The 12,947-nt window shown below is 38.5% G+C and overlaps 1 protein-coding gene across 6 annotated transcripts in view; it reads left to right on the top strand.

The window, feature by feature from the left end:
• ptprsa (protein tyrosine phosphatase receptor type Sa) overlaps positions 1-12,947 on the top strand; it is a 120,240-nt gene that overhangs the window by 22,341 nt on the left and 84,952 nt on the right. For all 6 annotated transcript variants that reach the window (XM_061296807.1, XM_061296805.1, XM_061296802.1 and 3 more), the window contains one exon: positions 6,538-6,767. In XM_061296807.1, coding sequence (XP_061152791.1) covers positions 6,671-6,767 — 97 coding nt within the window. In that variant the 5' untranslated portion in view covers positions 6,538-6,670. The remainder of the gene's footprint in view (positions 1-6,537; positions 6,768-12,947) is intronic.

Below are 12,947 nucleotides of genomic sequence, written 5' to 3'. Positions count from 1 at the left end.
CCACAGTACTGCTATACCATACCAAGTAACAGTATAGATATACCATAGAAAATAGTTCTTAATGGCATATGCACAGTATTAAACAAGTTAAGATGGATAATGAGTTAGCTATGTCCTGCTGTGAAGGAATGTGTGGCGTTAAGAGTAAAAAAAGAGGATTTAAAGACATCTACCAGATGTCTGACCTCTCACCTTTGTCCACAACAGCCCACTCAAAACTCCCCTCAACTCCCATCCCTCTTATATTTATCCTCAAGTCAGTGGTACTCAAAAGAAATGGGCTGTCACTGCATGGGGGTAGTTGTGTGTTTTATACGCTTGCCTAATAAATTCTATATTGCATGAAGGAAAAAAACATGCTTGCTTGACGCAATTCAAATCCTGCTCTGTATTGTCAACACTGTGTTTCAAATATATCAATGAAAATACATACATACTTTTCAAACTGACCTAAGTCCAGTGCACAACATAAGAGACATATTTTAAAAAACTGCAAAAAAGACTTGATGTTGAATGTTTGATGCAACGATTGACAACAACAATTTTACTGTCTGACTGGACATATATGTTTCATTTTAAAACGTATAATGCTTCAAGGAAAATTCAACTCACCAAGAGCAAAAACCTGTGTATCATTGACCTTCATATAGGGAAAAAAAATCAAATGTACGCAGTCGGGTAAAAAAAAGAGAAGAAACTGGATCAGTAAAAATAATAAACGCAAATGAGATTTTTTGTATTTGTAAATGCCAAACAGCAAAATTGTGGTGGTTAACTGCAGGATTTTAATTGGTCACAGGCAATATTCTGGCATCCAGTGTGTCCAGCCTAGTTTTAGAATGTCCAGTTATCGTTGCCGACTTTCCACTGGCCTTTACCGTCCATGCGGTTGTCCACAATAGCAGTCCGATGGAAACAAATCAACTCTTTGTTGCAGCGAGTGGGAGGAAAATAAGACCAGCTCACAATAGCTTGCTGTGTTTTTTTCATAACACACATTAATGCCAAGCGAGCTGCATTATTATCTCCCACACCAAGCATTGACTAAATGCTCACCAGGTCACTTGATGAAGCCTTTTACTTAGATGTTTGGACAAAGGACAGAGCACTTTTTATGCTGTCACGAGGCGATCTGTTACAAAACAGTCAGGCGGCATTTTATAGCAGTTATACACGTCTAAAAGCTTTTCAAGAGAGCTGCAGCTAACTAATTTATTTCGGTTGCTCTTACAGCCAAATGTCAATTTTTTACTGTGATCAGGTTGAAATCAGGATTATTTTACAAGGGAGCTACTGTGTGCTAATGTCGCTAGACTACCCCCCCCCCCCCCCCACCCACCTCCATGGTTCTAATTTGCCTCTATTTTTAAGTTTTATTATCTGACTTGTGTTTGTGCCCCTTAGCAGTCTGATGTTTTGTCAGGCTTAGTGATGCTGCTATTGCAGTGTTGACTAAACTGAGAGGTGGAAAGGCCCGAGCATGGGTTAACTTGGCCATCTGTCTTTGCCCTTATGTTGGGTGATTGGCAGAGATGCAGAGGCTCTCCTCCCGGCCTTATTAATATGATCACATCTTTATTTTATTTACAACTATAAAACAAAAAAAAGTTGTTTGCAAATTGTTCTGAACTCTGGCAGCCTTTTTTTGTTAATACACTACTGTACAATGAGACACCACTGCAGTTTATCAAACTCTTTGGAGTGGACTCTGACGAGATAGTTTTCTATGAGTTAACAGCAGTGACATTTTGGTTTTTAGTTCTAGGTGTTACATGATGGAGAACATTGTCAGATATTTCTTTCTGCTGTTAAGCACTAAATAGTTTTGCCCATCAGTAAAATGTCAAACTTCATACAACTTCACATTGTGTGAGACTAGTAGTATTTATTTAAAATTATCTTCAAGTTCTGTGAGTTGTGGGTGCTTTGAGTTGTGGAGATTTTCGTGGTCACTACTTTATTTGGTCCATAGTTGCATTACTCTTCAGATGACCACAGATGCCTATTAATGGAAAATGTCTTATCTAGGACACCATAGTTAGGTCTCTTAGCAAATATCAATCTGTTTGACCTCATTGAAAATGAGCATTAGCTATGCTCTTTCACTGTTTTGTTATGAACTGATCAAATAGTTTTGTCCATGTGTGTCTTCATAGATTTCAGTCTAGGAGTGTAAATGTGTATGTTTGTATGAATAGAACTTTGGTTTGAGTCTTCCCCTCTTGAGACAGAACTAATCAAAGTTCTCTGAGGACAAGAGGCGCCGTTTAATTGAATTCTGAGAAGAACCATTGCTGAGGCTCCTGGCTGATTAGTATGTTGAATGGAGTGGTAGCTGGCAAAGCAGACAATAATTTGAGTGTTTAGTAGGTAAAAACAACCCCATGGGCTCGTGCTGTTGAAATCTTTGACTGAAGAAAAGGGTAAAATCCAGTACAACCTTTTTTAAAGGATTTTTAAGGCTTAGTGGAAAAAAAAAATTGCCCTTTAAATTTGAGTTTTTTGTGGGGTGTTATTCGGGATAAAATGAATCACCGATTAAAACATCAAGCTTTATCTTTTTATAGTCAGCTGCCCAAAGACTTACTTGTCAAGGTGTACTGTATAGTGCTTTATTGTTGATTGTTTTCTTATTTTGTGAGTCATTTCTCGTAAAGAAATCTCTGCCAGAGAGCATTTTCTTCACAGCCAGGTTTTCTTGTTCCTCTTCCCCCTCAGTCACTCCAAATAATCTCATTCTCCTTCACCCGCATCCATTTCCAGAGTGAACATGAGCCATGCTTTCCCAGCTGTCCTAGCTGCCCTTCAAACACTTCTTTCCTTCTCCTGTGGCAATTTTTAAAGGGTGCTCAACAAGCCTTGGGCCAGTTGGTGATGCTTGTCTGAGTCTTTTGGCAAAAAGCCAGAAGATGATGTCACACCTGCAGCTTCTGCAAACGGGTGGGTGCGTGTCGTGCGCACACACATCCAATCCAATCAACTGCATCTTTATTGTCAAGGACTGTCTCGCACCTGTCTCTCCTTTCTTTTTCAACTGCCAGATGCTTTAATTCATTACCTTCCCTCTATATATTATGTCATTCCTTCCTACCTCCCTTCAACCGAGTCGCATTTGCTCTGTTTGACTGTTATCACGGACAATGATACCAGTTCCTTTGACCCGAGTGATGGTTGGCCACGGCTGGAAACGAGGAGAGTCAGAAAGCAAACGGCATCCGTGTGCGTGTGTGTGTTCATCTTCTCTTGGAGCAAGGTGTCACTTCTTTAGTGGTAAACAAAATGGCCGGGCAATAAAGTCTGCATTTAAGAGGTCATGCCTCCCAGACCTGCCCGCATGACCCTGACGGCTGCTGATCTCAACATCCTTCAAGAGAGATTTTGATGTCAAGCCTCCCAAGCCTGTGTGTTAATTGCAAACCAGGATCCTAATTGTTTGAGTATTTTTTGTTAATACACAAACAAAAACATGATTTCAAAACAAACAAAGAAAAATGTAACTCCAGAAATTACTTTAAACACAACCATGCAATACAGGTAACGTGTAACTGTCCGCAAATTTGGAAGTACAATAAATGCAGTGCATAATACCCAGTGTTGTTTCAATAAAACGGTTTAGAATATATTCCTTTCTAACTTATTTAGTGTCCCTTCAGAGCAACATTAATTATCCCAAAGACTCCTGCGGGAATAACAAATGGTCAACACAACATATACTGTATACAATATTTGCTGGGGTGGTGAATTTGGAAACAGTAAAGGGCAGAGGCTTGTGGGAAAGGAAACCCCATGAGAGGTTTCCGAGGCTGGGAATTTTGCATTCTCGTAATAAGGTCACGGTGTTGCAGTTCTCCTTGCTCATGCAAACCTTAAAGTCAAAATGCATGCTCATTTGATGCCATAACTAATAATACATGCATTTTCTTTCAGTTTTCTTTTTTTGCTCGTGTTCTGGTACACCATTGCTATTATATTTAGCTTGTTTTGACAGTTTAAAAACAGTTTTAAAACAACAAGGAAAGGTCTGAATTGTCCATTTAACATTTCCCAAAGCTTAAAACTAAATCATATTTTAATCTTTGCTTTTATAGAATATTTTTGACATACCACTTCACCTGCAAATGTGGGGCAGCTTGTCCTTGATGTAAGTTACACTTGAAATATAAATGCCTCAGGCATCCTTCAGCAACGGGTGTTTTTGTTGCGCAAGCTATTCTCCCCTCCTGTGGGGCTTCCCTATGCATAGCAGCTAATGACAGGTGTGCCCCATCTCAAGTTACTCTGATCCAGATTTTGCAGGATATACTAGATGGAAATGGAAGAATAATGCTGGGAGGTATGCAGGACCATTTACATAATAGTCCTGCAGTTCCATGCAAATTCATGTGATTCCCGGCTGCACATCTGCAATGCAAGCATAGTTTAGTATGCATGAGTTTGAAGGTGGAGGAAGCACGAGGAGGAAATGAGGGAGTAGAAAAAAAGAACATGGGGGATTGGAAAGATGGCTGTTTTGATCAGGAAGATATATTTAGAATCCGTATACGGTGAACCCCTGCATCCTTGCGGTTTGGCCCTGCGGATTCACATATTCACACCACTTTTTTCCCCTCAATATTTTTAAATATATGATATATTATATATAATATACATATATTCCCCGTTTTTTGTGGAAAACCCATATTCCAAGAGGGCTCCATCCCGTAAAAGTGTTCCCAAGTTTCCACTGCCCTGCCCTATTATTGCATCTCTCACTCTCAGTCAATCAAACACATTAGTATCAATATGTAAATGAAAATCATCTTAATGTATTGCTAGACTGACAAAGTGAACGTGCCCAGTAACTGGTGACTACCATCACTCAGTGAAAATGATGCCATCGTTCTTGCTGTAATTGCTGTACACTGGCAGATTTAATGATCCGTTTTTGGGGTAGGGAAGTGGGCAGGTTGTGGGACCCGCCTTTTAATGGTATCAGGGGTGGTGCTAAATTTCTTAGTTTGCATAGCTGTCATTTTACCAAGATATTTGAGAGATGCTTTCTGTTTGTGGAAACGAAAGATTCCTCAAGCCATGGTTAGATGAGTTTGTTGAGGATGAATGTACGACCGTTGTCCCGTCCTTCAAAAATCTTTGGAATAAGCTCCAACACAAATTGTCAGCCAGTTCCTCTCTTGGGTTTAACGTTAGTGACCTCTTACTACTTTGTCCCCAACTCGCCTTTGAAAATATTATCACCCGAAAAACTAAACCAATAATAAAAGAAGTAGTCTGGTTAGATAAGAAAAGAATTTGTACCTGTTTGATAACCCACAAACTCGTCCAACACATTGGTAGCAGGAAAATAAATATATATTTCACAGCGCTTCTCTTAATTGGAAGAGTCAGAATAATTCACAACATTTTCTAGTTGCTTTTTTGAACACAGGTGATTCTGAATTTTCAGCAACAATAGCGCCAGTCTCGACATTGGTAAAATTGCCTTATTCTGCCTATGCCTAAATTCTGCCTTATCTCTTCAGTCTTAGTTTTACGTTGAGCGCTGAACTGCAGTGAAGAGAGTCATGCGGAGCCACCTTTAAACTGAATCCCACATATAGCCTAGGGTTATGTTTGGCCTGCACGTTCAACCACAATAGGTGTCGTAATTGTGTTGTGAAGTTTGTATAGCTAGCTAAAGTGCAGATAAAAATAGGCATGCCCTAAGGAGAGGACCATAAATCATAACCCTGGACATCCTCTGCACGAATGGAGTAATCTCCCACTGGCATGGCAAGGTTTCCTGTACCTCAAACATTGTTTACTGTGAGAACAAAAGACATCACTCTCTCAGTCACCGAGACAATTGCTCTTGCCATCCGTCTGTATTCCCTTTAGTTGTTACCAATGACGTCCTTCAACCGATAGGCAAAGAAATAGTTTTGAATTTTGTTGAAAGCTACGATGGGTGTGTCAAAGCCGCCCACTCTTTTCTGGCAGTGTGCCCTCTTCCACTGCATTCCTCATGCATTTTTAAAATAAGTTAAATGGCAGACGATAGAAAATGGTTTGTTTTTCAATAGGATTTGCGGGTTTTGTGCAGTAGTAGTATTTCTCAGGCTGATAGAAATCCAAATAGAAACTACAGACTTACAATAGTGTATTCTATAAACCTTTATTTTGTAGATCGTATTCCTGCGCTATCAAGAAAATAATCAAGGTCAAAGCTGTAAGAGAACTATTGAAAGCAAAGTTTGGAGACAGACATCCTCAGTATACAACATATTCTGGATAATGTAATGTAGGCTAATGCTATTACACGGCAGGCTCTCTAATCTTCATTGTTGATCTAATGGGAACTGCAAAACTCGTACATTTATACTGGAACATTTGTCTGCCAATTTAAAGATAGATGGAACTAAGCTCAAGGAACATGGATTTTTTTTTCTGGTGAGAGGAGACTGAAGAGACAAACTGTTTTGAACTGGGAAAAAAAAAATCTGAAAGTATATCTCACAAGGCAACTGTTTAAACATTTACTCTGTCTGTTTTTTCTTGTAGAGTGCCAAACCATCCTGCCAGCAAAACTCAATCTTCCCCGTGCCGTTGGGGCCTCGGCTCTCCAGCCAGGTCAGAGATAAGGCCCCCCCCCTATCACTGCCCTACCCCATCACACACGCCCACTGGAACCAAGATGGCCACAAGGTGTGCTGCTCATCTCCCGTTTGCACTCCTGCTGCCTGTTACTACTCTGCTGCTATCACTGCTGCTCACTGGCTCACATGCCTTATGTAAGTACCAGTGGAATTCCACAGTCCTCTCAATGGCAGGTTGACAGTTGACAGACACTCTCACAAAGTATTTGGTTGTCATGGTACCCATCACCTTAGATTTACTGCAGGCCAGCTGAAGCATAATTGTTAATTTACAAAAATCCATGAATTATTTGAAAGTCCAATCTTGTCATATCACTATATTACAATTGATCATTTAGGCCTATCAAATCAAGTGATTTAACTCAACTTTACAGATATTTTATAGACTCGGACTTTATGGAGTCTGTCTATCAATCACACTAGAACAAAAAGAAAACCATTATGGTTGACATCAATATGAAGAGTTAAATCTACCATTTTATTATTGGTATCCCTCCAATAATTAGTTGCGTTTTATTCCAACCTGTCAACTCCTACTTCAGATTTATTCGGCATAATTTCTCCATTAAGATGGGTTTAGATCAGCATTAAGAAGGGAAACAACAAAGAAGTTCTTCAAACAGAACAGAACATGAGTGTTAACAAGGTTGGGGGAATGTTCATCAATTGTAAATCCTTTGCTTGTGTGTGTTTTTTTCTTTGTATATTAATTTATATGTGTGGGATTCACTGTACATTAAACCATTTGCATAGAATATCAAAATACTGACACTATATTTATTTGGACGATTTCCGTCAAGCTAAAGAAGATTTTTGTGATGAGATCATAACTTCATTATGAGTGTCTGAAAAAATTAAATTTCACACCATGAACATTCATTACATTTTTGAAATTGTATGTGCACCAACACACTGTTTTCTGATATTGAAGTCAATAGCAACTTAATTTTTCTGGCATCTTGTAGATGCAAAAACGGTACATTTTGTAAAGTGCATTAACATTAATAACACAACACACTACAGCGGCTAGACAAATTAACGTGAATTAATATTAATAACACAACACTGTACAGCTGAACACATTAAAGTGCATGACAAATTTATAATATATTTTTGTAAACAAGAACAGCGTACTGCTTTTTAATTTTGAAAGGTAAGTAGCAACTTACAATATACCCGTGTAGCTTCACTCCTCTGGACATATGGGGCAGTATAACACAAGCAATCATCTATAGATGCAGTATTTATTGTATACTCAAACCGGTTTAAATGCGATCGTGATCATGATTAAAGGAATATTGTTTTGCTATAATATACATTTAATCAAATCTACAAAATATGGGTACATCCTTCACGGGTAGCTCAAATCTAAGGAGGAATCAATTGTCATCATGTTGCAATACATATAATGTCTTGCTTCGATTGCATGAAGGTTTAGAGTCTGGTCACGTGATTGTGCAGTGTTTATGGCTCAGCTGGTGGACAACATCTCAAATTGCACACAAACAGGTGACAAGCAAATGTCTTTTCTTCCTCTTGCATTTTCAAAGGGTGAACTATCTATGCATTTTTAGTCAAATTTAAAGCAAATGTTCCTCACCTTTAAACGTTTTTGCTATCTCAAACACATCTCTCTTATATCATCATTATCATCTCTGTATTCTTGCCTGTCGTGGATCCATTTACTGCTTTTCCCATCATTCTTAAACTATTCACGTTTCTTCCTAGTCCTTAACATTACCGTCACGAATGTGTTTGCTTGAACGCCACCCACAAACATATCTTTTTGGAAACAACCCACTAAAAGCATGTCAATCTTCCCTGCTGTTATCTCCCTCTGACCTCCCTTCCTTGCAATTCATGTCCATAAATCACAATAAAATGGAGACCTTTTAATCAAAAGAGAAGGAACGATGGGGTAGTAAATCCAAACAGCAAAACCTTCAATCATATATTGGTGCATTAATATATTTCATTTCTGCAGGTGCCGTTAGAATACTTAGGGGACTTGGACATATTTATTGTCACAGACATGTGGTACTACACGACATTGTTATGCATTTATTCAGCAAGAAGTAATGAGGAGGATGAGATATCCATATATGCGTATACATACATATTCCTATATACGTATGTACGTATGGATAAATATGTACGTACACAGACGCACTATGGAGAGGTTATTGTCTAGATGGGGAATCTGCCGTTTTCCTATTTTGCTACGAGCTTTCTTGAATTCTTTAGTCTTTCCTTCATCAAAGTGCCGCTACCACCAGGAACTTTTTTTTGTCCTCAAAGTGGCTTGTTCAGCGTTCACATTTAATAAATGTGTTGCAGTTTTGTGCTGATGCTCATTCAATACGAAAATGTTCAATAGTTGTGCATCAAATGCTCTGTGTAGAGCTTGATTCAGGAGAACGAGCAGTCAAGTTAAATGATTTTCAAATAAAAACGGAATAGATAGAAGAAGAAAAAAGTTTGCCAAATTCAGGCGATATCAATTGTAAACCGAATCGTTCAAAAACTAAAACCAGTTGTGCTATGAAAGACTCTACTCTGATTGGTTTTGAATGTAAGCAAAAAAAGTGCATTCCTGGCCCTGTTTTGATAGCTTTACTTATCAGTTTCTTGTCTTTGTTCGCTGCCAATCATTCTTTCTTTCACACATTATCTTTTTCACCTAATTTATAAAACCGACTGTCAAGCTCAGTTGACACGCGCCCAGCTGTTGTGTGATTGGCCCGAATAAATTGTTATAATCTACATTTTTTTCACTCTGAAATGGGAAGAAAACAGGTTCATCTTTTATTTAGTGCCAGGAAAGAAGCCATGCACTAAGAAGTCTCTTGGCAGTCTTTGCATTCTTGGAAGATGGCAACAGTTTAGAAACCTTTTCTTTGGCCCCAGTTAAATAATTTAGAATATTTAAAGAATAAACAAGCACTCAGTATTGCAGCTGAACACCATAAACTTAGACTGCACATCAAATAGGGTCATGAAAAGAAAACATTTTGATAGGGATGTAGAATTTAAAGAATACCCCGTTTGCATACAATGCTGGTTGACCTCCAAATTGGCCAGATTGTTTTTATATTTTCTTCATCGACAAAGACGTTGAACCTTGTTAATAGATCTTAAATTTATGTTTACAAAGCAGTGCATCGTAATCGCAATGAAGCCAATGGCGACATTGCAGTCGTTCAGTGTGAGTCCACTTGATGTGGCCTTCACGATCTTCATTGGTGTTGTGGCCTATTTTTTCATTATTTTTTGCTGTTATCGGAAAGTTGCCGCCAAAAAAGCAAATCAATAGTGACAGTGAGATTTCAGATTAGATTTCTAAAAATGACTGAAAATGTCACAAACTATTCTTACAATATCAAAACAAAATCAACAATCTGATTAATTAGATGTATGGTAATTAATTCGTAATGATGCAGTACTAACATCCTTCAAACAAAAAAGATATTAAATAAACTCCTACATCAAAATGCAAATCACTTTTCTCGCACTGCCATCTCCTCCTACCACACCACACAGAAGCAGTATTCAGATGAGCCAAGACATCATAAGTGCACCCACAGCCAAACAGCCATCACAGGCAAACAAAGAGCAAATAAGAAGAGTGTGCAATCACAGCGACATGTTAAAACATAATAAAGATTTTTATTTTAGAAGAGATGTGTTTATTAATGTCCCCACACCTCCTTATCATTTTATAAATTACAAACTAAATTCATGTGAATCTTAATTTCATATTATCAACTGGAAATGTTAGTACACGTTGTCTGGTTCAACGATTTGTGTTTTTGCAACCCTGCTCTTCCTCGAACCAAAGTGGAAATGAGTTAATCTCTACCAAACTAATGTTATTACCAGTATGCAAAAGAATACTTAGTGGTGTATCAACAGGCTCATCCCCCACACTCCCTGCTTTTTTTTTACCCACGGCAGTTTCAATGGGACCAATTTGTGCATATAACAAGTATGCAACTCTTTGTAGAAATTCTGCCACTTACTCTCCACATCTTGCTACCAATACTTCTTTCAGACAAGATTTCTACATCCTGCCGGAACAGTCCCAGAAGTTTGTTCGCAGTGCAGTTGACATTGATGATACACTTTATGATGCAATGACCAAAGAATTTGTAAAGTACAAACCAAATCCATGCAATTGCAAAAAGCGCTTTTTGGACATTTTTCTTTACGATGTAATACCTGATTAGATGTGATTAAATTTATGATCGAAATGCTCTGCTTGCTGGGAAGAGCAGAGAAGAAAAGTAGCTCCATCTACAACAAGCTGTAAACTTTGTACCACCATTTCTTAACTTAAAAGAAATCCAGATAGTAAAAGAAATCCAGATAGTTCAAGTTGCTTGGTCTTTGTTGGTTGAATGTGAGTGATTGTGTGTGAAACCCTACTGACAAGACAAGCAATGGTTTAAAGTAAAGGCCTGGTTGCTATGGTGATGGCGCTTACCCAGGGAGCCTGTGTGAATTGGCTTTGTCGATGTTTTTGTCTGTGCATGTGTGTTTGCGAACTGCATGTAGTGGCGGGTGGTGCAATTCGGACCTGGGCCTTCATTGTCGACTTAACGCAATATATTTATAAATAGTTATTTGTCAAGTCAAATGAACAATGATAGCATTAGTTATACAAGTTGAGCTCTTATGTATTGAATGGCCAATGACATTTGCAACAAAATGTTACTCCCATCATTTCTACTCGAATTACCACCCAATGGATAAAGTGCTTGTTACATCGAATAGCATCCTGTTTTTTTTCAAACAGTGGATTTTAAAACAGATCTTTTTGCTTCCTGAAGATTCCAATTACTCTCCTTTCTGCAAATCACAGAAGGCCTTTGTGTCATTTTATCATCCATTTCGCTAATTCAGTGGGTAATGGCGACCATTTATGACCAAAGAAGCTTTTGCCCATCTATTACTGCATTAGTCAATAAAGACACCCCCGGTTCTCTTGCCACACTATCCTATCAAATAACAGTAGAGTAGTGAAAATTGAGCTTTCTCATATTTATCTGAGGCCCTTCCACTCTTCGCTATTTTACAATCACTTTGCCAGCCTATTTTGTCTTATCGGGTCCAACAGAGGTAGCAGCCAGTAGCAGGTGGTAGCTGTATTAACGAAACAAGCGTCTGTGCGCTCAGTGGGAGTTTTGCAAGCCAGCAGCGTTTGCGTTGACGTGTTCTATTATCAGCAACTTGAAATGTTATAGGAGTCCCTGTGACTAGCCGTTTTGGCTCAGGCTGGCTCCCCCTGCCAAGCAGATAAACACAAGTTGTGTGGTCTTATCCTATCATTTTTTTTAGAGGAAGACTTTGGTCAGGAAAACAATACATCATGGTACAATTGTCCTTCGGATGTCATCCATAGTACGATGGTGGAGGGAGTCCTTAAGATATTTCAAGCAACGACATTATATCCTATACATATAGGTAGTAAGAGGTCAAGCTGGTGGAGGTTTTGTTCAGCGTTTTTGTTGTATAATAAAATTTACAAAAAGTCAGAATCCCAAAAGAAGCTCCAGAATTCATAATTGGATTTGACAATAACATCCAGCTGTAATTCAAATAACCACATGAATCTTGTACTGGCTGACAACCTACCACTACTGTGATATAAAAATGTTGGGCAAAAATTGAAATGTATTATTGTTCTGGAAAAACAAACAAACAACTGGATAAAGCATAATAAAAAAAAAAAATCAAGCAACAAAACAATCTGTAAAGCTCTTTGTTAAAAAAAAAAGTCACCCAGTGTGGACTTGATGTGCTTGTTTGCGCTGCTAAGTCGGCACAACATCGTGACGGCACAACATCGAAGCGCAAGAGGAGGGAGGAGGAAGAAAGTCTGCCTGTTTTGCTGTGACAAAAGTGTCCTTGCCTGTTTGGTAAAAACACAGCAGTGCATACAAGAGCAAAACTGAAACTAAGATATTGATCTCAACAATCTGATATTGATACTTGACTTGGTATTAATACTCTGGATATTTGGATTGATTTGCCCAGCATTAACTTTCAGGACCAATATCACACTACAGTCAATCATACTTAAGTATCTTGCGTTAATGTTTGCATCATATCATATCGGGATTTTATTTATAAGTGCAAGGGGATTAACTTTGCATTTACATATGGTGCTTCCCTATCTTCCTTTACCCAATAATGAATGCAGGAACTCTCCTTCATGTGTTTAGCGGTGCCTGGAGACTGCCATTGCCCTCCGATCTCTTAATTATTAACTTGACGTTTTGTGCTTGCCGTTTGATCACCACACATCTCTATGAT

Source organism: Syngnathus typhle, linkage group LG14, assembly GCF_033458585.1.
Source record: "Syngnathus typhle isolate RoL2023-S1 ecotype Sweden linkage group LG14, RoL_Styp_1.0, whole genome shotgun sequence".
Classification (NCBI taxonomy): Eukaryota; Metazoa; Chordata; class Actinopteri; order Syngnathiformes; family Syngnathidae; genus Syngnathus; species Syngnathus typhle.
This window is presented reverse-complemented; position numbering and strand designations above follow the sequence as displayed.